This window comes from Coffea arabica, chromosome 2c (genome assembly GCF_036785885.1).
Source record: "Coffea arabica cultivar ET-39 chromosome 2c, Coffea Arabica ET-39 HiFi, whole genome shotgun sequence".
In the NCBI taxonomy this organism is placed as follows: domain Eukaryota; kingdom Viridiplantae; phylum Streptophyta; class Magnoliopsida; order Gentianales; family Rubiaceae; genus Coffea; species Coffea arabica.
This window is the reverse complement of record NC_092312.1, coordinates 36,814,965-36,837,576: the sequence shown is the minus strand read 5'-3', so window position 1 is coordinate 36,837,576 and position 22,612 is coordinate 36,814,965. Positions and strand designations below refer to the sequence as shown.

Below are 22,612 nucleotides of genomic sequence, written 5' to 3'. Positions count from 1 at the left end.
TATACGTATCAACCATACTCACATAATGCTTTACGCATTTAATCAGTCATGTTTGACTTATGAACATCTTTTAGATAGAAAGCTATAATTCAATAAATTGTTTTTGAGTGGATGACTCACATAATGTTTTATGCATTTGATCAGTCATGCTTGACTTAATGAATATCTTTTAGATAGAAAGCTATAATTTAATAATGAGATATGTAAAGCAGACTTCATGTTTGTTTGTTACAGGAAGACTTCCTCGTCATTTATATAAATAATAATATTAATTTAATTCATTCTATGTGTTTAATAAAAATGGAATCGGATATCTATCATTTAGTATTCCTAAGTTTTTTTAATCTTATGCTAATAAAAAATAATATTAGTTATGTACGTACATTGAAGACATGAATATAATTAAATTATACTTGTACATCACCTAGATACTGGTTGGTTTGTGTTCCTTAGATTTTTAGCCTCCTTTTATTAATAGAATAATTCATATTCTATAAAAATAAATAAACTTTAGTTGATTATACGAGTGTTTCTTTGAATTGTAAGTACACTTAACGAATTAATAAATTTTTATTGATTAATTAATACTTATTTAAATCAGTAAAATTTGTATGGTCTCAAGATTATTAATTATAGAAGTTTTACTGTTTATTACTTCTATTATTTAATTGACTCAATTTATCCACCACTGGAAAATTAGAGACATACAATTTTATCTTTGAAATAAATTCATAAACCTAGTTTTTGACAGTATCACATGGCACCAAATTTGAAATATCTCACTTACCTCCCTTTCTCGAACCTTTTATAACATTTAAAGCCCATTTCAAAATATAATTAAAAAATTTATTTTTCATGAGAGAAAATATAATCTCAATCCAAAGTTACCCTTTTATTTTACTCTTTAGTACAAACTTTTTCTTGCCATCCCTACTAGGGAATTTCCCTCATATATCACCCTCAAAATTAGAAGCACTCAGCCTGTCGAGCATCTTCTGCCGTCGTCTCCCCCATAGCCCGCCGGAGGCGCGGACAGCCAGCCAGGCAAATCTGAGGTCCATGGTCTCACCGTCTGGGTAGAGCGATCACCTAAAATCTCGCAGCGGCGGCAGCTCCGGCACCAAATTCGCGACCAATTCTCCGGGCTAAAAGGTTGGTGCCCCACCGTTGCCTCTCGCGGCACTATCTCTTTCTCCTGGCATTGGATTCTGCCTCCCTTCTTTGTGTATGTTTGTGCGTATTAGGTGGCCATTGTTTTCTCTTTTTTTTTTCGCCCTTATTTGAAAATTCCCCCATTCTGTGTACAAATTTTATCTATTTGATTTTATTGGAGTGTCGATGTCATTGGAAATTTTGAGCTTAACAAAGTGTTACTTTTTCCAAAACTATTGCTAAATCCGGTTGAACACGGTTGAACTATATATCTGGCTAGAATATGGCTTAAACATAGGATAAACTCAAATTTAGCAGCAAAAAAAAAAAAAGCTGAGTAGGAGTCCGAACAACTCAACATGCTAATCTGAATGGAAGGAAAATTAGTTGAGAAGGTGCAAATGTGGCATAAAGGCACCAATTTGCGCCTCGTGAATTCATAAGGACTTAGAAGAATGTGCTTTGATTTTAAGTTAGTGAAAATCATGAAGGCAACAGCTTGATAAAAGAAGCAACGCATATTGATTTAGATGCTATGGGGATTTTCTAATTTTTTTTTGCTCTTCATTGATAATTTCGATGAAGACAAAAGAGCAATGCAAATTGATCTAGATGCTTTGGGAACTTTCTAATTTTTTCCCTTCAGCTATTTGCCTTTGTATTCTACCATCTTTTGTTTATTTACTAGTTGACTAGGCGCTCATGTCTTGCTTAAGTTTGCCCAGATTTTGCTTTTATATCCATAGAAGAGTTAGTAGGAATTAGTTGGCAAAGAAGAATATAGAGAGGTCATGTTAGACACATGGTTGTATATTATATACATAGAAAGGCATTTACATTTACAGGTCCTATTACCATAGTGACACATTGTTAATTCAACCTGATGATGTAGGATTCTGATAATGATGAATTGCTCTTCACCTGATGAAGTAGTCTGATGACTGGTAGATGATGAAGTTATTTGTAACTTTGGAGGTCTTCTGCAGGAAGCTTCTCTTTGCACGTAACACACCATACAGTAGTAGTACAATAGCCAGTTGATCTTCATTTTGGTTGTTGATACTGCATCCAGTATAGAAAAACAGCGCTATGTGGCAAAATTGAACTTCTCAGCCATAATCTGATCAACTGTAGAATTGCCGATATGTGCAATGCAAGTGTATATGGCTGATAAACTGTAGCATTGCCGATATAGTATGTACAATGCAAGTGTATATGGCTGATGAACTGTAGCATTGCCGATATAGTATGTACAATGCAAGTGTAGCAAATCATTTAGGAAATCTATGTCAGGGGAGTATATGATACCTCGAATTGTCCTTTGTGCTTTAGCTAAATGTGAAAATTTCAACAGTTTTATGCTGCATTATAACATAGTGAAGTAGATTACTACAAAAATGAAGAGGACGAAGTGTGATTTAAGTGCTTATGATATAAAAAAACACACATGTCAAACAAAACTGATTGTAAACTCCAGAATTACAGATTCCAGGAATGTCAGGCATTAGGAGTGTGCAAGTCAAATATGTAGTTATATATCTAGATGTCAATCATCAGTAGCATGAAATATCAACAAAGTTGGCTTCAGAGCACCGCCAAATGGTATGTCTCCAAAATTGATGTGGGACAAGATGGGTGAGATCTTGCCTACTAGTGCGAGCAGAAGATCAAGGATCTAGAGACTGTTTTGGGTTTATGAACATTATCATGGTAAGAAAAGAGGGGAAGATGTAGAGAAGCTATGAGAAAGAAGAACAATACAGCTAATAAACCAAAACTCAATCTTATTCGTCAAATTCTCTGCTAAGAATGACATAGAAACAGAAGTATTTATGAAGTAAAAAGATACCTGAAACTCCTATTTCCATATTCTAAAACTCCTATTTCCATATCCTAAATTGGAAAAGTAAGTATTTGTAGAACTTTAGAACTTTTAGGAACTTTCCCTTTCCCTATAAGAATGACTTGAACAACTTACCTAACGTTATAGATAACTAAAAAAGGCCGAAAATGATGACAATCTGGAAATTTCGAGTGACAAAGGAAAGAGAAAATGTTTAAGACCTAATAATAGAAACTACTGAACACGCAGAGAAATTTGACCATTTGTTAGACCCTAGGAATCACCATGCACAGACTCCTTCAGACCAAAACTTTTTTTGGGAAAGGATCTTTGAGTTTTACTCTTAGCTTCCAAGGACAAGAATATTTGCCCAACCACCTTATGGTTGGGAAACTAGTAGAGAAATTGGTAGAGAAAAAGGTAGGGAAGGGTGCATATTGAGTAGAGTGAAAATTATCACAGCAGTTTGTTAATCCTATAATCAGTTGTTCTGCAGCAGAATTGCAGTTTTATTTGTGGTAATCGAGAGAATATGTCATAGATGCTATTCGTGTATCTAAATTAGCAATTTATTAGTGCCCTTTGTTGTATCAGGAAGGATTCTAGAACGTCATTAAATCGCTAAATGGTCTCATGCTTGCTTCCGAGATTAGCACATATGGTATTGCTATTTCTAGAAAATGGGTCCTAGACAAGTTCGGGTGCTCCAACAGATCAGAACCCAGGAACAAAAATAAATGGCAAAAATTTTGTTTTTGCATTAAGATATCTCGCTTGCTATAACGGACAAGTACGTATGTGAAAAAAAGAGAGTCCTATTTTCTCTGATTTTGTTGTCGAAAAATTCTGCTGGATTAGTGATAATCTGTAACCTATTCCTACATCTCTTTTCGCGTTTTTGTAAAATGAGAGAAATTAAATGTGATTCTTTTGAATTAATAAGCTTTACCAAAATTCTTGTAATTATAGGACCATCAACTTCATTGCTCTATTTGGTTTCATTTGTTGTGATTTATGTGCAATTTTCTCTAAAAATTTGTTGAGTTTTTAGGGTACTCATTATCCTCCTTATCTGTTTGAGTTGTTTCAAAGAAATATGGTGTGAATATCAAGTAACTTTTGATGAATGAGCACGCTACAAAAATGACCTCAAATACGTCAAAGTGAGTTTTAATTTTGCTTCTCTAACTCAAAATCCTAACAAGTTGCCAAACATGCACATGGCCAATTTAATGACACTATCCAAAAGAAAAAGGACAAATTTTTGTATAGAAGAAGACGATGGGTTTTTGAGATTTTAGTTCAGATTTCATTAATTCATTCCCATATTGGATAGAGATGTCTAATTCCACTATTTTCATTTAATTACATTGATGTAAATTGAAGTGATAGTGTGCAAGCAAGACCTGCAGATAAGGATAAAGAGAACTGAAGAATCAAATATTTTAACTTATTTTTGTTAACGAATTGAATGATTGCATTGTTTGAAAAGTTACTTTTGGCTATATGAAAAACCTCTATTGGTAGCATATTTGATCTATTATCTTTTCATCTGAAGTAAAATAAATTCCATGGATTATAATACATGGAGCAATATTTTAACTAGAAGTGCTATAAGTACTATTGCAATAACGCAATCAGGTTAGGAATTACTTAAATGATCAGCAATATGAGATGTGTTCTACTTGAGCACTTACACATGACTTAGCATTTTAAAATGTCATGCTACATTATTACATATGACTTTGGCATTTTAATGTGTAATGTATTGCTTTATTATCTTCTTGTTTAAAGCTTTCAATTATAGAATTGACTGACTCAGTTAGGTTGATTTTTTACACTTTTGATTCCCAAACAGATAGAAACTAATATATAGGTCTGTGCCGTGAGCAGTCCACAGCCAGCACAATCTAGTACCTCCAAAGGTCCAAGAACTTACTTCAGTTATGATAGATTGTGACATAGGATACATTAATCTAATAAGGCAATTTTCTTTATCAAATTCTAGGTAAAATGTCATGACATAAAGTATTAAGTGCTTGATGCCAATAATGGAACAAAAAATGGGACAGTGTTGGTCCAAATTATTGCAAGAGGACACGCTTAGCTAAGCTGTGGTAGTTTTACATTGTATGACTAAATGCCTGTTAATCGGTTAGTACTCTTTAACATTGACCAACTGATTGTCTTAGTGATTGGCTTCTTTGGAATTTCATTTTATGTTTTTTAGATCAAAAGTAGTTTCTATTTTAAAATGAACATTTAATGGACAAAATATTACAAAAATTATCGCCACTGGTCCAAAAGTCATATACAACAAGGATCTATTTATGCCTGCTGCTTAATTTTTCATTGCAAGATGAAATGATGCTAATTGAGTGGTAAATGCAGCTAGATTGATTGCAATTTTTTAAGACAACAAAATATGTATATTACATATTGAGATTTTTATGTAAAGACTTCAATGGTAATTATAAAGATGAAGTCAACGAATTGGTTGAGATGAAAGAAAGCTTATGAGGATTCAACCAATTGCTCCAACTTCCCAAGAAGAAATAGTCGATGTTTGAACAGCTTTTATAATTACCAAAGGTTTGTTGTATTCACTATGATTTATAACAGTCATTCGACTTATAACGTCCCTACCGTGTACTTGTGAACTGATATATTATTATATTCTATGTGGAGTACAAAAAAAAAACAACTTAGATGAGGGCAAGCTTTAAGTTCATTCTGCAACAAAAAAGTGGTACTGGCAATTTGAAGAGGACACAGGAAATCAGTCCACCACTGCTGCAGCTAACTCACCAACCCAAAAGCAAAGGCTCCCTATCAAATCAACTAAGACCACCTCTGCATAATCGAGACCAGTGATAGTGTACAAGCAAGCCCTGCAAATAAGGATAAAGAGAACTGAAGAATCAAATATTTTAACTTATTTTTGTTAACGAATTGAATGATTGCATTTTTTGAAAAATTATTTTTGACTATATGAAGAACCTCTTTTGATAGCATATCTGACCAATTATCTTTTGCATCTGAAGTAAAATAAATTCAATGGATCATAATACATGGAGCAATATTTTAACTAGAAGTGCTATAAGTACTATTGCAATAACGCAATCAGGTTAGGAATTACTTAAATGATCAGCAATATGAGATGTGTTCTACTTGAGCACTTACACATGACTTAGCATTTTAAAATGTCATGCTACATTATTACATATGACTTTGGCATTTTAATGTGTAATGTATTGCTTTATTATCTTCTTGTGTAAAGCTTTCAATTATAGAATTGACTGCCTCAGTTAGGTTGATGGTTTACACTTTTGACTCTGAATAATATATAGGTCTATGCCGTGAGCAGTGCACGGCTAGCCCAATCTAGTACCTCCAATAAAGCACTCTATATTCCCATCTATAGCTTAAAAATTGCCCATACAGCCATTTTTTAATGACGCAATGTTCTTTCATTGAATTTTGGATGAAAAAAATTAACTCTAATGTTTGACTTGTCATCGCAGTGATAAAGTGTATATGTCCTGAGTTTAAGAGGGCAAATTTTACCTAAGGTCAAGTTCCAGTGATAAAGTGTAATTAACCCTAAAAACTCATTTGGGAAGAGGATGGTTACTGATTGGAGCAAGCATCAGGCATCTACAGCAGCTCCACCTCGAACCCTCAATGTGCAGAAATTGGCCGAATCACGAGCTAGTGAATTGCACTCCCTTCATTCAATTGTCGGTACTCGTCTCCATAATGATTTTCGTTCCCAGAGAAACAAGAGGAGGAGAACCACTAGCCACCTAAAGAAAAGGTTCTGTTATGATAATAGTAATAATGGGCTTTCGGAGACAGACGAGAAGAGGCTCCCTCGTCGTATCCGTCGGAGAATTCATCTAAAAAGGAATCCTCTGACTGGCTTTTCTACATCTGGAGATGGGACCAAGAGATTATCAACACATGTTTGGCATGCTAAGCGCTTCACCATGTCTAAACTCTGGGGATTTTTCCTTCCTCTCGGCCTCCATGGCAGGTAGTCACTTCTTTATTTCTGACTCCAACCAATCATGAATGCTAACTATGATATTTTTTTTCATTTATATATCTATTACTGATGTATATATTTCCTGAGGCAGAGGTAAAGGTTCAAGGGCTCTCCTCAAGAAGTCAAAGCAAGGAATGCTTGTGCACGACTCAAGTTACTATAGTGCTGTTCAGCTGGAGGGTCCAGAGGCAGGCATTTCTTCATGTTCTACCTTGCAAACATCTAGTTTGAAATGCTTCTATACTGTCAAACCAATTTCATAGGTGCTGCTACCAAAAAACAAAAGTAAGTTATATGCTATACATGACATTACTGTTTCATGCTTTCAGGACCTCTTATTGTTGATTCTAAGTCAAGTAATGGTCCCTTCTCCATTAGAAAATTCTGGTCAGACATCCCAGCTTATAGTTGCTGGTGTCACATATGGTAGTGCTATGGTAGGTTACTGTCTTGATTTATTTAGCTACCTATCAAAATTGTAATACACGTTGATGTTTGACTTTTGCGTGTGTATTGGCAGCTTCATCATGTTGGGACTGTATTTGCTCAACCAGTTGCTCCGGTGACCTACATGTGGCGACCACAAAATCCAATTTTGACTGCAAGGGTAGACAAAATTGATAGCAAAGATGAGCAGCAGAGCATAGACATCTATGTCTCGTCTAGACAGCTGTGGATATGGATACATCCTGCTGCTTTTAGAGAAGGATATGATGTTCTGGAGTCTGCATGTGAAACCGTATGTTCTTTACCTAACAGCACTGAAGAACATGTCTTTTAGCCTTTGAGTTTTGCTCATATTTTCATTTAAATACTATGCAACTTACTTTTTTAATTTCTGTTTCTTTTATTTTATTTTTGGCCAGTTGCCGCTCTTGATACTTTCTGATTAATTGAGTACTTTTTCCTTTTGCTCTGTGTTTTTGTTTGTTTTTCTCTATAATGCCCTTATTTTAGCCCAGATCGTGAACTACTTGATGGTGATGAAATTGCTTATAGACTAGTTATATGTCCCAATCTTCATTTACAAGATTTGTTTGCTGTCTTGTGAGTTGCTATTGTGGGTTTGCAGGCAAACTTAAATGGACGCTCAGTGAATTGTGTCTCGCTTGAGGGCAAGCTTGGAAAACTGGACCTGATAGGTTTCAAGGCATTTCAGCTTATGCAGAACATATTGCATCCTTTGACCTGGTGATTTAGCTTATAGTATTGCCTTTTCTTCTGAAACCATATGGCTGTAGATAAGGGAAGCTCATGGCTGAATTGAATTTGCTTGTTATGCAGTTCTACAGATTCTTGCGCTCTGCCAAAATGTTCAGTTGCTGTAAATAACAATAAATCTTCAACAACATACTCATGGTCCCTTCCACAGGAAGATCAAATTTCAACTTCAGCTATCATTTCTCTCACGGTAAAAGATCCACGTGCCATTGCAGAAAAAGGATTTGCTGTTTTGCCAGAAACAAAACCTTCTGAGATTCTAGGTGCTAAAGAGACAAATATGCAAGGAGACACAACCTTGGAGAGGATTCTACCCCGGAACCCAGGGTCCCTTTCGTCATTGCTTTTAAACCATGAAGAAAAATACCAGTTTTCTGATTTCATTGATTTGTGGGATGTCTCCAAAGGGGCAAATCCGCCAGTGGAAGAAAGTTTTCTTTGCAAAAAAAAGCACTGTCAGTTGATGAAATTTTTCAGTATTGGTGAGGGGAATTCCAATAACATAGATCCTTCAGGTGTGAGGCAGTTCTCTCAATTATGCCCCATTATGCTTTTGAAAGATAATTCTGGCAAAGGCTTTACAACAAGGTAAAAGCACGCTAACATCTGTTGATACAAACACAAACATGTACACCAAGCATCAGTTTACTTTTTGCATTTGTTTATGTGCCTTTGATTTTCACTTGCCAAAGATCGTAGGATATTGAATTTTTGTGGTCTTGGGAAAAGAAGCATTGGATGTTATTATAGGATTCAACCAGTTTAATAACAACCTGACAGATGGACAGTGAGATGCTCTTCTGGTTTGTTTAATTGAGAGAGCACCTTCTGTAAATCAAGTGTATCGTTTCTGATATTCATTTTTTGTCATCCCTTTAGATGGACTGCCATTCTCCCTTTAAGCTGGGTCAAAGTCTTTTGGATTGCCATTATCTCCAATGGCGCTCAAGCTATAGGTTTGAGAGAGAGGCACTGGATCGCATGTGAAGTAAGTGTCTCGAATACCATTGGTAGTGAATTAACTGCAAGGTTATTATGATTATCATAAACTTGATTTTCCTTTTCAGGCTGGTTTGCCATACTTCCCTTTAGACTTTCCTGATACCAATGCATATTCTTGCTTTATGGCAAGGGAGGCAGCTATTGCTGATCAAAAGGAAAAGCTTCGACCTCGTTCCCTGAGGCCTCTCAGAGTTCCACATTTTCCACCTTGGGACTGTATGTACTATGGTTCCGAGGGAAGATCTACAGGAGGGGTCACCAAATTTCTTCCAGTTAGTAATAACTCAATGAAAATTTTAAATTGCAAAAATTGTGATGTAGCAGCTGTGGGAAGTCATGGTGCTGTTTTTAATGGATTTGTTGCAAGGACATCTGATGTGCTGATTCATTTTGTGAGTCATGTCAAAGATGATAATTTGCTTCTATTCCCAAATTTTCCTGATGGAGAGAGATGCTTGACTAAGGTTATGAAGGATAATGATTTAATTACCCGTCAAACAAATGGCATTAGCTCTCAATTAATGTGTTGCCAGAAACTATGCTTTGTGAGAGTTCTTTTGCATCCCTACAAGGAAGGTGTTTTTGAAGAGGGAGCTGTGGTTTGTGCTCCTCATGCCAGTGATATAAATATGTGGTCATCAACCAGGTAGAATTTCTTCAGAAATATTCACAGAGTTCTTTTTATTTGTTTGGCTTGTATTGCGCAGCTTACCCACACTATTTTGAGTTGTTTCATTCAAATGAAAAATTATTGTCTTCTTTATTAAATTTTATTGGTGAAAATGCAAGTGTACAGGTGCCATGCTGATATGTTGAAACCGTCAATATCTGGTGTACAGTGGATTGGGACATTGTTTTCTTCCTTTTTCCTTTACCACTTATGACTTTACTTTTTCCTTTTCATGAAACAAGTGGATGTGGTACGTGTTTCTGAAATATGAAAAGGCTTATGATTTGGTTCAACAAAACTGTGTCCTCAGTATTCATTAAGCAGCAACTATTGGAAACCACAAGGCAATAAAAATTAATATTAGGTTGGACTTTGACTGATTTACTAGTCAGACAACTAGAACCTCCACTAATGCAATTTTTTTACTGCCAAACAAGGCCTAGTTTGCAAACTCTCATGTAAATTTTGGCTTACATGGGTGATGTCCAGTTATATTCTAACTACTGCTGTCAAAGATTGGTTTCATGTTTTAGGTCTTAAGGTTCATAAGATATAGTAAAGTCTTCACTAAAAGAATTGGGGGAGATATCATAACTTTTTGCTATGCCTTGTTAGATGATGGCTTAGATTGCGAAGCTCATTTGAGGGATTGGTATTTCTGTTGTGCGGGTTATTTTCACCAATAAAGTTATGATGCTGTGTAACCATAAGGTTGTAGAGGTTGAACTAACTTAAGTAGGGCATGCAGCCTCGTAAATGCACTTAGGAGTATGTATGCATCACATTTTTGGGAAAATTAAAAAAGAGGAACTTTGGAAACTGGAACTTTTAAGGCTCCTAGTAACTTTTCTTAAAGCATCTTCTTGCAAACAATGCAGACTGGAGGATGCTGGAAAATTTCAAGCACCTCAGTCTTTGCCGGCTTCATATTTTGTTCAGCAGCCATCTGGGAGATGGGCACTTCAAGTACCAGAAGAACCGGTAGTCAGGGAGTCTTTTAGGTGGCCAATTGGTTTTATTACAACTGGGTTCATTCGAGGCAGGTAATTATTGTGTATTCTGCAAGAGAGATTGTGAATGAACTTTTCTTTGCTTTGTGAATTTGTTTCGTTGACGTGAGTTCCTTTGGACATCATTTGTTTGTCACTTTCTTTAGTCTTTTTGGTTTATTTTTGTGATTTTGAATGTTGTTGTAATGGACATACAGCAAGAAGCCTGTGGCAATAGCTCTATGTGAGGCGGTCTTGCTTGCTAATCTTAGAGACGATCAATGGAAGACCATCTCTGTTAGCAAGAGGAGGAAGGAAATTTACGTTCTGGTTAGGAATTTGAGGTCCACCGCATATAGACTTGCTCTTGCCACCATAGTTCTTGAAGCACGGGAAGAAGATATGGAATTCATGTGATCCCAAGTTTCAACTGTGAAACTATATTTTTGATGGTAGGATAGACTTGACATTTTATGGAGAGCCTTGATTTTCCTCTTATTTGATGTATTAATGGAGTAGTAAACTGGAAATGCCTGGTTACAGTAGTACCTCTTCCGTTTGGGTACTTGTGCCTGAAAATTTGGTGGAATTTTTATTTCGAATCAAAGCATCATAATGGAAATGGGTCATTAGTGTCCTAGTGGCTATAGACTTCAAATCAATTGTGGGAGTCTTGAAAGGAAGAATAGCTAACAAAAAGTTTCAAACAAGATGGTCACCGGCCTTGTAGAGTGATGCAACCAGATAAACAACGGATTCGGAATGATTACCAGAAAAGATGGTCACCGTCCTCTAAGAGGTAAAGCTTTCTGCTCACAACTCTAGCCTTGTTTGGTTCCAGGAAGCCATTGAGGAAAGGAAAGTAAAAGAATGGAAAGTAGGTTCCTTGTAAACCATATTCTTTTCTCTTGTTTGGTTGACAAAGGAAAATACTTGGGAAATGAAAAAAGATCCAAAGAAGGTAAATCCTTTGTTTGGATTATAGATTTGGTAGGAGGACATAAATAGAAAACAAATTTAAAAAAGAAAATACAATTGAATTAAACAATTACTAGTTATATTGAAAATTCATGACTTGACTATTTTAAATGTTTGATAATTGGAGTTGAAAAAAAGTTCGAAATTTGGGTCATCGAGTAATAACTTCGAAACTTTTACCATTTTTGATTGATTAACCATCCAAATGCACCAAGAAAAGAAAATTAGGGGGAAAAATAATAGGAGTGAAGACAACAAATGTGTAAAAAAGAAAGTAAGTTAAAAAATACTGTCTTGTAATTCAAGTGCCATGTGGTCACTTCTATCATTTTCTTTTCATAATTGCTAAAAGGTAAAATTTCTTTATTTCCATTTGGTCATTTCACAAATTTTCATCAAACTGTTTGACCTTGAATTCATGAACTACAAAACACGCAAAATTGTTTGGTCAGTAAGGTAACTCATTAAGTTGCATGTAAATAGAATAATAGCAACGTGCCAATTTGGGTAATTAGAACATTTTTTTTTTTTTTTTTGTGTAAGCGGGAGGACTCGAACCCGAGACCTCTTGCTTACACTCCCTCCCCCGTAATTAGAACATTAAGTTGCAAGCAAATAAAACAATTGCGAAGTGGCAATTTAGGTAATACGAACAAGTTCTGACAACAATTTTATTATTATTATATTTAGATCAACCCATTTATATCAGTATGAATTGATAAGTTGGATCAACTGATTTATACTAGTATACGAATAAATAAGTTGAAGATTATCTGAATAACCCAAACACCCATCAAGTCCAATTACAACTTTTTCCTTGCTGTTACAAAATCACTTACTATTGGATAAATTGATTGATAAAAATACATTGATTCGAACTAAATACTATGTCAATAATTTTCATAATTTTTGAATTTGTTTTGCAATTGCAAAGGATGATAATCATATAACTTGAGATTGCCATGATTAATCCATATAGGTAGTACAACAAGAAGAAACAAATGATCATGAGTCTGATCACATAATTCATGGTGACAACCAATATTTTCATAATAACAAAATTTGGCAATTTTTTTCCTGGAAGAGAAATAGGTTAATATCATTTTTTCAGACAAAATGTGAAAATTCATCTATTGATAAAAGTGGATAATTTACCAGAAGAGAGCATAATAGCTCAATAGTTTGGCTACAAGAGAGTACTGGACTAAAGGGTCATTTATCTTAAGTTTAATGAAGAAACTGATCAATAGATGTTTCAATAAAGAACAAAATATAATATATGTTGTCTTGGTGAAAAATAAACATTAACCAATATTATCACGCCCTAAATTCTTTGAATTTTCAGGATTCACGATTGATTATCTAAACCAATCATAATAGAACAGGCTATACAATTACACAAGGAGTAAAAATATAGCCTAATAATTAAATAACAAATGCCACTTGATAAATAAGGTCAAAGACTCAAAGCTAAAATCCATTACATTTTTTTTTGAGAATAAAAAGAGGTTACGGTCTTTGTAATTTTCTTGAAACAAAGAAAATAGCCCTCTATTTACTTCAAATTGATTTGATTTAAGAACTCAATGGCTCGTTCTTCATTTGGAAGGGTGTCTTCTTGTGTATACTCGTACAGAACAGATCATTTTAGATGCAACCTATCTATGGATTTGACATTAGGGACGAGTAAAATCTTGTGAATTATTTCAATGAATATCATTATTACCTGGATCATTCGTACAATTTGGACATGTCATGCTAGGTAGATAAAATGTTATTCTCTTTGACACAAAAAAGGACTCGTCTAGTTTTTGCTCATCCAATGAACTGCTGCCACCATAGCCTTGAGTTTTTAGTTAGATGCCATTTCAGAAGAGAGAATGAAATTTAAAAAAAAAACTATGTCCAAATATAATATCATCTCTTATACTGTATTGAACTCTACTAATGGATACAGTGTAGTAACAGATGTTTCTATCTATCATATATTCACTATTTCTGAATTGATATTAACATAAATCGTACAGTGCACTGGATTGACAATTCCAAGCTTGGATGGACATTACGTTTGAATTACCTTCATTCGGGATAGACTAATTTTATTCTGCATGAGCAGGGAGGGTGATTTGCAGGTGATTTGCTACAATGTTATGGCATGCTTACCATTGATACTGAGCAAAATACCATTGCTGCTAGAGGAAATATTAGATTTATCGCAGATAGCCATTGTTAAATAGCCCTTTTCCCCGTCAAAAGTTCTAATACTACTGCCCCAACACCACAGACATCAACACTCTTCACTGTCAATACATGTAGACCAAAGTATTCTGTACCAATGTAGCCTATTGGCTTGGTCGGCCTATTATCGCACTTGGACTCTGGAATGTTTAGTAATAATCGAAAAATCAGAAACTTTAGCAGTTCAATTTGCATCAATCTGTATGTTGAAAGATTTTAATCTCTGTAAATTATGGTGGAATTGCGTAGTTGTCAAGGTTATACATAAATGCGCTGTTAGTTTTATATGGTAATGACTGATAACTCACTCTTGCCAAAATGGTATATTTTTGCAATTTCAGTCCAGTAGACAAAGTCAATGCTACTCTGCACTCTGGAGTATCCTTGACTAACGCTCAAGCTCACGTAAGCATATTTTTTTTGTAAAAATGGACATTAAATATTCATAAATGTATATCTGTTAACATCCATTAGTCAGGCCTTAGCAGTTTTCTTGGTCCAAATACTACTATAACACAAGGGTACACGGAAAATTAAACAGCAGCTAAAGAATTCGATCATGATTGCTATTCCAAAAAGTAGAGAAATATCCTTTCACTCACTTTATAATCACTAAATATACGAATGATTTCTTGCATTCATCTGCTGTTAGAATCTGGTAATGTGGAGCTATTGGCCATCAAGTTACTGCATTCAAATGAAGGCAGCTAAGTCTAATATTCAAAAACTAAAAACAAAAAGAATTCATTATTGTGTTTGTGCCTACTTACGGTTGTAAGTTGTGATCACCGACCAAGGAGGAAAGCCCCCAGATGATTCATTGCATGACAGGTCTTCGCAGGAAGTAAATCATGTTCTGAATATCAAGCATATTTTTATGTAGCAGGCAGTTTCAGGTCATTATCTCCAAAGACGTCCGTTAGCCTGAAATGGTTTTATCCATTCGCAATTCTTCATTACCCCCAAAGATGTCCATTGGCCTGAAATGGTTTTTATCCATTTGCATTATACACTCAAAGCAATTCAACAACCAAATCATCCTTTTTTGGGCAAGGATTAAAGTTTCAGTTGGCTATAGTAGGTTACCGCCAGAAATAATGAAATATTATGTCTGAAAACCAAGATAGAATAAAAATACAAACACAATAACAGATAGCTAGTCTTTTATTTCCTTTTTTAGGACTAAGGTAACAATTTTAAATCTACCCAATTCCTTGGCAATCATGATATCGTTCCCCATCAATATCAGTAAACTTCTGCATCTCCATTTTCTTTTAAATACTCAATACATGTTAATGCGGTTTGATGTCCAACAAATGCCTTCACAATAGAAAGGCCTTCGTCATTGCATCAACAGGCTTCTTCATCTGATTATCTTTGTAGTATAGATATGCTAGTTGGTCCCATGCCTCCGCAGGAACCTTCATTCCACTCACCACAGCTTCGTACCACTGCTGCTGCCACTCCCAGCAATCTCATTTTAGCATAAGCATTAAACTTGTCCTCAAAAATATCCAAGTCGTAAGCGGTGGTTTTTCACAGATTCACCTTCCTGGAAAATGTTTTCAGCTCCTTGAATGTCATCCAAACTGATTGAAAATCGTATCATGTCATGATGCTCTGAGTTGCTTACATAGCCCCTCTTGTTGCACAGATGCCAGAGTTGACGACTTCATTCTAGTTCTTGCTAGTTGAATGCAAATGCATACCAAGGAGAAGTTCATGGATGTATACCGTACACTTTGCTTCCCCCTTGAGTGTCTCTGCCTTGTTTAGTATCTCAGAAGACTTTTTTACCAGGCTAGCTCTTAAGCATTCCTTTGCTGCCATGAAAAAGAAATGTTGTATCCCGCGTGAACTAGAGCCTCCAACTCAATTTTGTTCAAGAGTTTTCCTGTGGCTTTAGTATAATAATCAGTAGCATATGCTTTCAACAAGACGTAGTACTCAAAGTTGATGCAACAAAATGCCTTCTGTTTCCATTTCTTCCATAAACTTCTCAAAGTCTCTTAGTCTACCACAACTCAAATTAGAGGTTAAGCACTTTCATGTATGATAACTTTTGTGTTACAACGAGATGCTGTCATTCTCTGCATAAGTTCCTCAGTTTTCTTCATCAACTTCTTGGCATAGCAACTTGAAAGAGCACCATAAGCTTTGGATGTTTTTCAAGCAGTCTTGAGACATCATTGAAGTAGTCATCTGCCTCTTTTACTCGTGCCTGAGAGATACACTTTTAGCCTAGCAGAAACATCTCCAGGTGATAGGTTGGAATTGCCACTCATCCCTGCAACCAACTACTTAACAAGAAGAACGCTCAGGCAGCTATTTGCATCGACCACTAATCACCCTGTGTAGATAGGGAGCTATGGCTAAGGGCGCTTTAGTCATCATTGTGATTGCATTGGTTATGGTTATATCTGTTTACATCTCCATACATTTCCAGCTGAAAGGACAAAAGAAATCAAGCAACATTCATGGAAATGGCATTATGTTTAATGCAACCGTGTCCAAGACAAGACCTGGAGTATATAGAAGGATAATGGATGCCATTGCATCGGCACCCATTCAGAGTCAATCCAGGTACTACATTCATGTGGAGGCAGGTTTATATGAGGAGATTGTGGAAGTGTGGGGAAATAAGACAAATATAGCTTTGATTGGAGACGGTGAAAATTTAACCAAAATCACAATGAACAGGAGATTCCCTGAGTTCAAAACTTACGAAACTGCCACTGTTTGTAAGGACTTCTGACTGCGATTTATGCTTTCTACTTTTGCTTTAGTAGGATCACAACATTTCAGCTTTTTTAACGTGTAAATGGTGAATTTTAATGAAAAGGTGAGTAGTAAAAAGCAGAGTGAGATAAACAGGGGACATCAGAAGCCTTCCTTTTGTTTCTATTAACTTCTTTCTTTTTTCTTCACTGCACTATAGAACTTCACCATTTGTCTGTTGCAGTTCATTGAAGCTCTCCTTTTAATGCAGCAAAGAAGCCTTCTAGTAGGTTTAAACAAGTCTATTCCAATTATTTAGGTGATATGGCTTTGTGTTTCAGAAACTTTATTAGCTAGAATTTGATATCAATATTGTCTATGTTATTGAGTCCATGAGTGTTATGGTACTAAAGTCAGATAAGGACTGGGTTTATCTTAGTTTTACATAAAGGCCTAGTTGCCAGATTATTTGCATGTGAGAAAACAATTATCAGAAATTTATTCTCTCAATTTATGTTCTTACTCTTGCCCTTTCTCACCTTGCAATTTTGTCCTTTTATCTAAAGGCCTTACAGTTTGTTTTGTTTTGTTTATCATATTAAACTTCACTGCTTTGTCCTATTTCTTCATATTCATTCTTCCAAGTGAGGTCTAAATGAATATTTTTGAGGGCCTACAAGCATGTACAAAAAGAAGCAAAACTGAGTTATCTGATAACAATTACCCAACGGGCAAAATCAATGCACTTACACTAAGAAGCCTAAGGAAATCATAGTGGTTCATAAGCTTGTAGAAGAATCCTAAGCCATGTAAATATAACCAAATAAAGCATAACTACAACTGGAGAGGGTAAAAAAGGTTGAACAACATAATGCAAGCACACTTACAGAAATGCAAGTTCAGCATTTAATTGTTGCCTATATCCATATCAAACACAAGATTTCAACAATATCAAACATGCACGCTTTGTAGTATGTACCCTCTACCATGTCTAGCTCTACAAAGTTATAGTGGCTTTCGAATTTCAAAGCTTTAATTCTTCAAGCTCATTTGCTTCTTGCAGCAATCTATTCTCTTTGGAGTACTACTACAATTTCACATACACCATGCTGCGTTATTAAGATTATGTAATTCATACATTCTACACAGTACAATGCCTAAATTTAATAAGACAGACTGGACGATGAAATACTCCCCCATCGTAAATAGTACCAACTTCTTTGCAGAAAGCTTACTTCTTTGGCAATAATACTACCAACTCTATCAGTAGAAAGAATAATCAAAGATCGTATATTCATATAGATATTTTCATGTTGCATGGTCTTGGAAGATGAAGATTTAGAAGTTCATTTTGGTTTCGCAGTGGAACAAATATTGCATATAGGATTTAAAATTTTCAGCAAGCTGTATTTACGATTTCTTTTCCTTTCTTTTTTCTTTTTCATAAACATTATCTTTTCTTTATCCATTTCATAGCATATAAAGCTTATTAAAATGCCATTACATGACATTGTTTGCAGCTGTTAAAGGTGATCAATTCTCAGCAAAGTACATTACTTTCGAGAACTCAGCAGGAGAAGGCAGTCAAGCTGTTGCCCTAATGTCCGAGTCTAATCAATCATCATTTTACAGATGTACATTTTTAGGGTACCATGACACGCTGTATGCAAAGTTCGGCAAGCAATTTTATAAGGAGTGTGAAATCTATGGCACTGTTGATTTTGTGTTTGGCGAGGCTGCAGCAGTCTTTCAAAGCTGCAACTTCTATGCGCGGTTGCCTAACCGCATTATTACTTTCACTGCACAGGGAAAACAGTTACCCGGTCAAGTTAGTGGATTTGTCATTCAAAATTCCACTTTGACAGCAGTCCCGGGTTTACAGTCCAACAAATCACAGGTTCACGCTTTTCTTGGAAGACCATGGTTTGCATGGTCGACCGTGATTGTGATGCAATCCTTCCTGGATAACATCGTAGACCCAGCTGGGTGGTACGAGTGGCCAGGCCATCGCACAGATGAGCTAACTTATATAGAATACGGTAATTGGGGCCCTGGCGCAGGAACAAGGAGACGAATTTCATGGGTGGGATATAAAGCATTGAATCAGTCCGAGGAAGTCATTCCTTTCACAGTTTCTAATTTTATTACTGGGGATTCTTGGATTCCAGAGACTGGAATCCCTTACACCAGCAGTTTATATTAGCATGAGGCCATTTCTCTGAAATCCCTTATACCAGCAGTTTATTTTAGTATGAGGCCATTATATGGTGTTTTTGTAGTGACTTCAAAGACATTGCTAGACTGTGAATGGTGCAAAGTATTTGCGATATGTTAACTACTTTACTATAAACTGAGTATGACATCCAACAACCGCCACAAGCCTATGGGACTGACCCACAAGCACTCCAAAAAGACCACTTTAACTTCCTTGAATAGAATTTAAGAGAAGGTAGTTATGTAAGTTGAGAATCCAACTAGGTTATTAAATTTCTAATCATTATACCTCCAACTCGCAAATTCTAACACACAAAATACTAAAAGCTGTAAATAATGGCCATGTACTGGTTCTATGTCTGCATGTCTCGCCATGGCTTCAATGACCAAATTGAGGATAAGTCAAAAGCAACATTGCCAAGCTACCCCACGAAAATGTCATGGCATCATATGAGATTCCTTACTAGTTTTATCCCTGGACAACTCACTGCACTAAAACACAAGCCATCCAATTCAGAATTATGAAATCAGTACCATAGTCCCTGATTCACAGTCACCAAGAATTTTTCTCTACTTCTTCCCCTCTTTCGTTCCCATGTTTCTGTTCATGGTTACTGTTCACAGCCTGGAAAGAGTCCCAAGTTCCTCTCTTTCTTCCGCTCACGCTAGTAGGCAAGATCTCATCCAGCTTGGCCTATATGAGTCTGGTATTCAGAGCCCAAACTTTCTTCCCCTTTGTCAGCCATATTTTCTTCTTCTTCGTTGACCAATATGGTTACAAATGCAGAACTCTTTTCAAACTTTGAGACTTCCTCGAAAGATTTTGAAAGGACATCCAAAAGAAGTTGCTTTGTTAAAAGATAAAAGTGCATGAAAGTGAAAAGAAATAAAATTTAGAAGCTTTACAATATTTTCTCTCTACATTAGATGGCATGGCTCATTGAACCAGTTGAATTGAAGCTTTATTGCTGGGTTAGCAGCCAATTGACACAGCTGGCAACAATATTTTGGTAGCTTCAAGTTCTAATCAGCAAAAAGCCATAATAACTGGTTTCCCTTCCCTATCTTTTTCTCTACCAATTTCTCCACTAATTTCCCAACCATAAGGTGGTTGGATAAATATTCTTGTCCTTGGAAGCTAAGAATAAACTAAAGGATCCTTTCCCAAAAAAGAAGAAGTTTTGGTCTCAAGGAGTCTGTCCATTGTGATTCCTAGAGTCTAACATGGTCAAAGTTCTCTGCTTGTTTAGTAGTTTCTATTATTAGGCCTTAAAAATTCGGTCATTCCTCTGTCACTCGAAATTTCCAGAATGTCAGTCATTTTGGGCCTTTTTGAGTTATCTACAATATCAGGTATGTTGTTCAAGTCATTCTTATAGGGAATGGGAAAGTTCCCGAAAGTTCTAGAGTTCTATAATTAGCTATTTTCCTATTTAGAATATGGAAATAGGAGTTTTAGGTCGCTTTTTACTTTATAAATACTTATGTTTATAGAGTTTGAGTTTTGGTTTATTAGTTGTGTTGTTCTTCTTTCTCCTAGCTTCTCTGCTTCTTCCCCTCTTTTCTCACCACGTCACTGTCCACGGTAATGTTCACAGCCCCAAAACAGTCTCAAGATCCTTGTTCTTCTGCTCCCATTAGTAGGCAAGATCTCACCCATCTTGTCCCACATCAAGTTTAGAGATATACCATTTGGCAGTGCTCTGAAGCCAATTTTTGTGATATTTCGCGCCACTGATGATTATTGACATTTAGATATATAACTACATATTTGACTTGCACACTCCTAATGCCTGACATTCCTGGAATCTGTAATTCTGCAGTTTACAATCAGTTTTGTTTGACATGTGTGTTTGTTTATATCATAAACACTTAAATCACACTTCGCCCTCTTCATTTTTGTGGTAATCTATTTCACTATGTTATAATGCAACATAAAACTGTTGAAATTTTCACATTTAGCTAAAGCAGAAAAGACAATTCAAGGTCTTATGTACTACCCTGACATAGATATCCTAAATGATTTGCTACAGTTGCATTGCACATACTACATTGGCAATGCTACAGTTGATCAGATTATGGCTGAGAAGTTTGATTTTGCCACATAGCACTTTTTCTATATTGGATGCAGTATCAACAACCAAAACGAAGATCAACTGGCTATCATACTACTACTGTATGATGTGTTGTGTGCAAAGAGAAGCTTCCTGCAGAAGACTTCCAAAGTTACCAATAACTTCATCATCTACCAGTCATCAGACTACTTCAACAGGTCAAGAGCAATTCATTGCTATCAGAATCCTACTTCATCAGGTTGAATTAACAATATGTCACTTTGGTAATAGGACCTGTAAATTTAAATGCCTTTCTATATATATATATATAATATACAACCATGCATCTACATGACCTCTCTATCTTCATCTTTGCCAACTAATTCCTTTTCTTTTTGGTTCTATCCAACTAATTCCTACTAACTCTTCTATGGATATAAAAGCAAAATCTGGGCAAACTTATGCAACGCATGAGCGCCTAGTCAACTAGTAAATAAACAAAAAAAAATGGCAGAATATAGAGGCAAATAGTTGAAGTGCAAAAAAAATCAGAAAGTTCCCAAAGCATCTAGATCAATTTGCATTGCTCCTTTTTCTTCATCGAAATTATCAATGAAGGGCAAAAAAATTAGAAAATCCCCATAGCATCTAGATCAATATGTGTTGCTCCTTTTATCAACCAGTTGCCTTCATGATTTTCACTAACTTAAAATTAAAGCAAATTCTTCTAAGATTCTTATGAATTCACGAGGCGCAAATTGGTGCCTTTATGCCAATTTGCACCTTGTTAACTAATTTTCCTTCCACTCAGATTAGCATGTTGAGTTGTTCGGACTCCTACTTAACTTTTTTTTTTCGCTGCTAAAATTGAGTTTATCCTATGTTTAAGCCATCCTCTAGTCAGATATACAGTTCAACCGTACTCAAACGGATTCAGCAATAGTTTTGGCAAAAGTAACACTTTGTTAAGCTTACAATTGCAAATGATTTCGACACTCCAATAAAATCAAATGGATAAAATTTGTACACAGAACAAGGAATTTTCAATAAGGGAGAAAAAAAGAAAAAAAATGGCCACACACAAATATACACAAAGAAAGGAGGCAGAATCTAATGCCAGGAGGAAGATATAGTGCCGGGAAAGGCAAAGTTGGGGCACCAACCTTGTAACCTGGAGAATTGGCCGCGAATTCGGTGCTGGCGCTGACGCCACTGCAAGATTTTGGGTGACTGCTCTACCCCAAACAGTGGGACCTTGGACCTCAGATTTGGCTGGCTGGCTGTCGGCGCCTCCGGTAGGCCCGACGACGGCAGAAGATGGGTGCGGCTGTGCTCGATAGGCTGATTGCTTCTAATTTTGAGGGTGATATTTGACGGAGAGCGCCCAAAAAACTGACGCCAAAAGGCAAAAACCACTGCTCCAACGACTTCCTTTTTGTGCATTTGACATTTGACCATGAGTTTTCTACTTTCTAATGTCCGATA

The 22,612-nt window shown here is 35.9% G+C and overlaps 1 protein-coding gene and 1 long non-coding RNA gene across 4 annotated transcripts; one reads left to right on the top strand and one right to left on the bottom strand.

Annotated features, from left to right (window-relative positions):
* Positions 1 to 899: 899 nt before the first annotated feature.
* LOC113727279 (ribonucleases P/MRP protein subunit POP1-like) lies at positions 900 to 11,587 on the top strand. The gene is made up of 11 exons (XM_027251332.2): positions 900 to 1,152; positions 6,520 to 7,031; positions 7,135 to 7,231; positions 7,373 to 7,480; positions 7,564 to 7,782; positions 8,116 to 8,234; positions 8,328 to 8,852; positions 9,144 to 9,252; positions 9,332 to 9,912; positions 10,815 to 10,979; positions 11,144 to 11,587. Exons 2-11 carry the CDS (start codon positions 6,622 to 6,624, stop codon positions 11,340 to 11,342), a joined length of 2,532 nt encoding a protein of 843 aa, XP_027107133.1. The 5' UTR covers positions 900 to 1,152; positions 6,520 to 6,621; the 3' UTR covers positions 11,343 to 11,587.
* A 3,689-nt stretch (positions 11,588 to 15,276) lies between these two features.
* Positions 15,277 to 22,569, bottom strand: LOC113727278 (uncharacterized). Of its 3 annotated transcripts, none has more exons than XR_011839425.1 (2): positions 22,291 to 22,569; positions 15,277 to 19,881 (listed from the first exon to the last, which is right to left on the bottom strand). It is a non-coding gene; the product is annotated as an uncharacterized lncRNA (long non-coding RNA). The 3 variants fall into 3 exon arrangements; XR_011839426.1 differs by having other exon boundaries at positions 15,277 to 17,532; XR_003457765.2 differs by having other exon boundaries at positions 15,277 to 16,587.
* Between the last annotated feature and the right edge of the window lie 43 nt (positions 22,570 to 22,612).

What these genes read in the sequence shown, in the direction of transcription:
- LOC113727279 (XM_027251332.2), top strand. Translation starts at nt 6,622, where the DNA reads ATGGTTACTGATTGGAGCAAGCATCAGGCATCTACAGCAGCTCCACCT. An exon ending in ATATTGCATCCTTTGACCTG is followed by an intron (nt 8,235 to 8,327) that starts GTGATTTAGCTT and finishes CTTGTTATGCAG; the next exon opens with TTCTACAGATTCTTGCGCTC. An exon ending in ACTGGGTTCATTCGAGGCAG is followed by an intron (nt 10,980 to 11,143) that starts GTAATTATTGTG and finishes ATGGACATACAG; the next exon opens with CAAGAAGCCTGTGGCAATAG.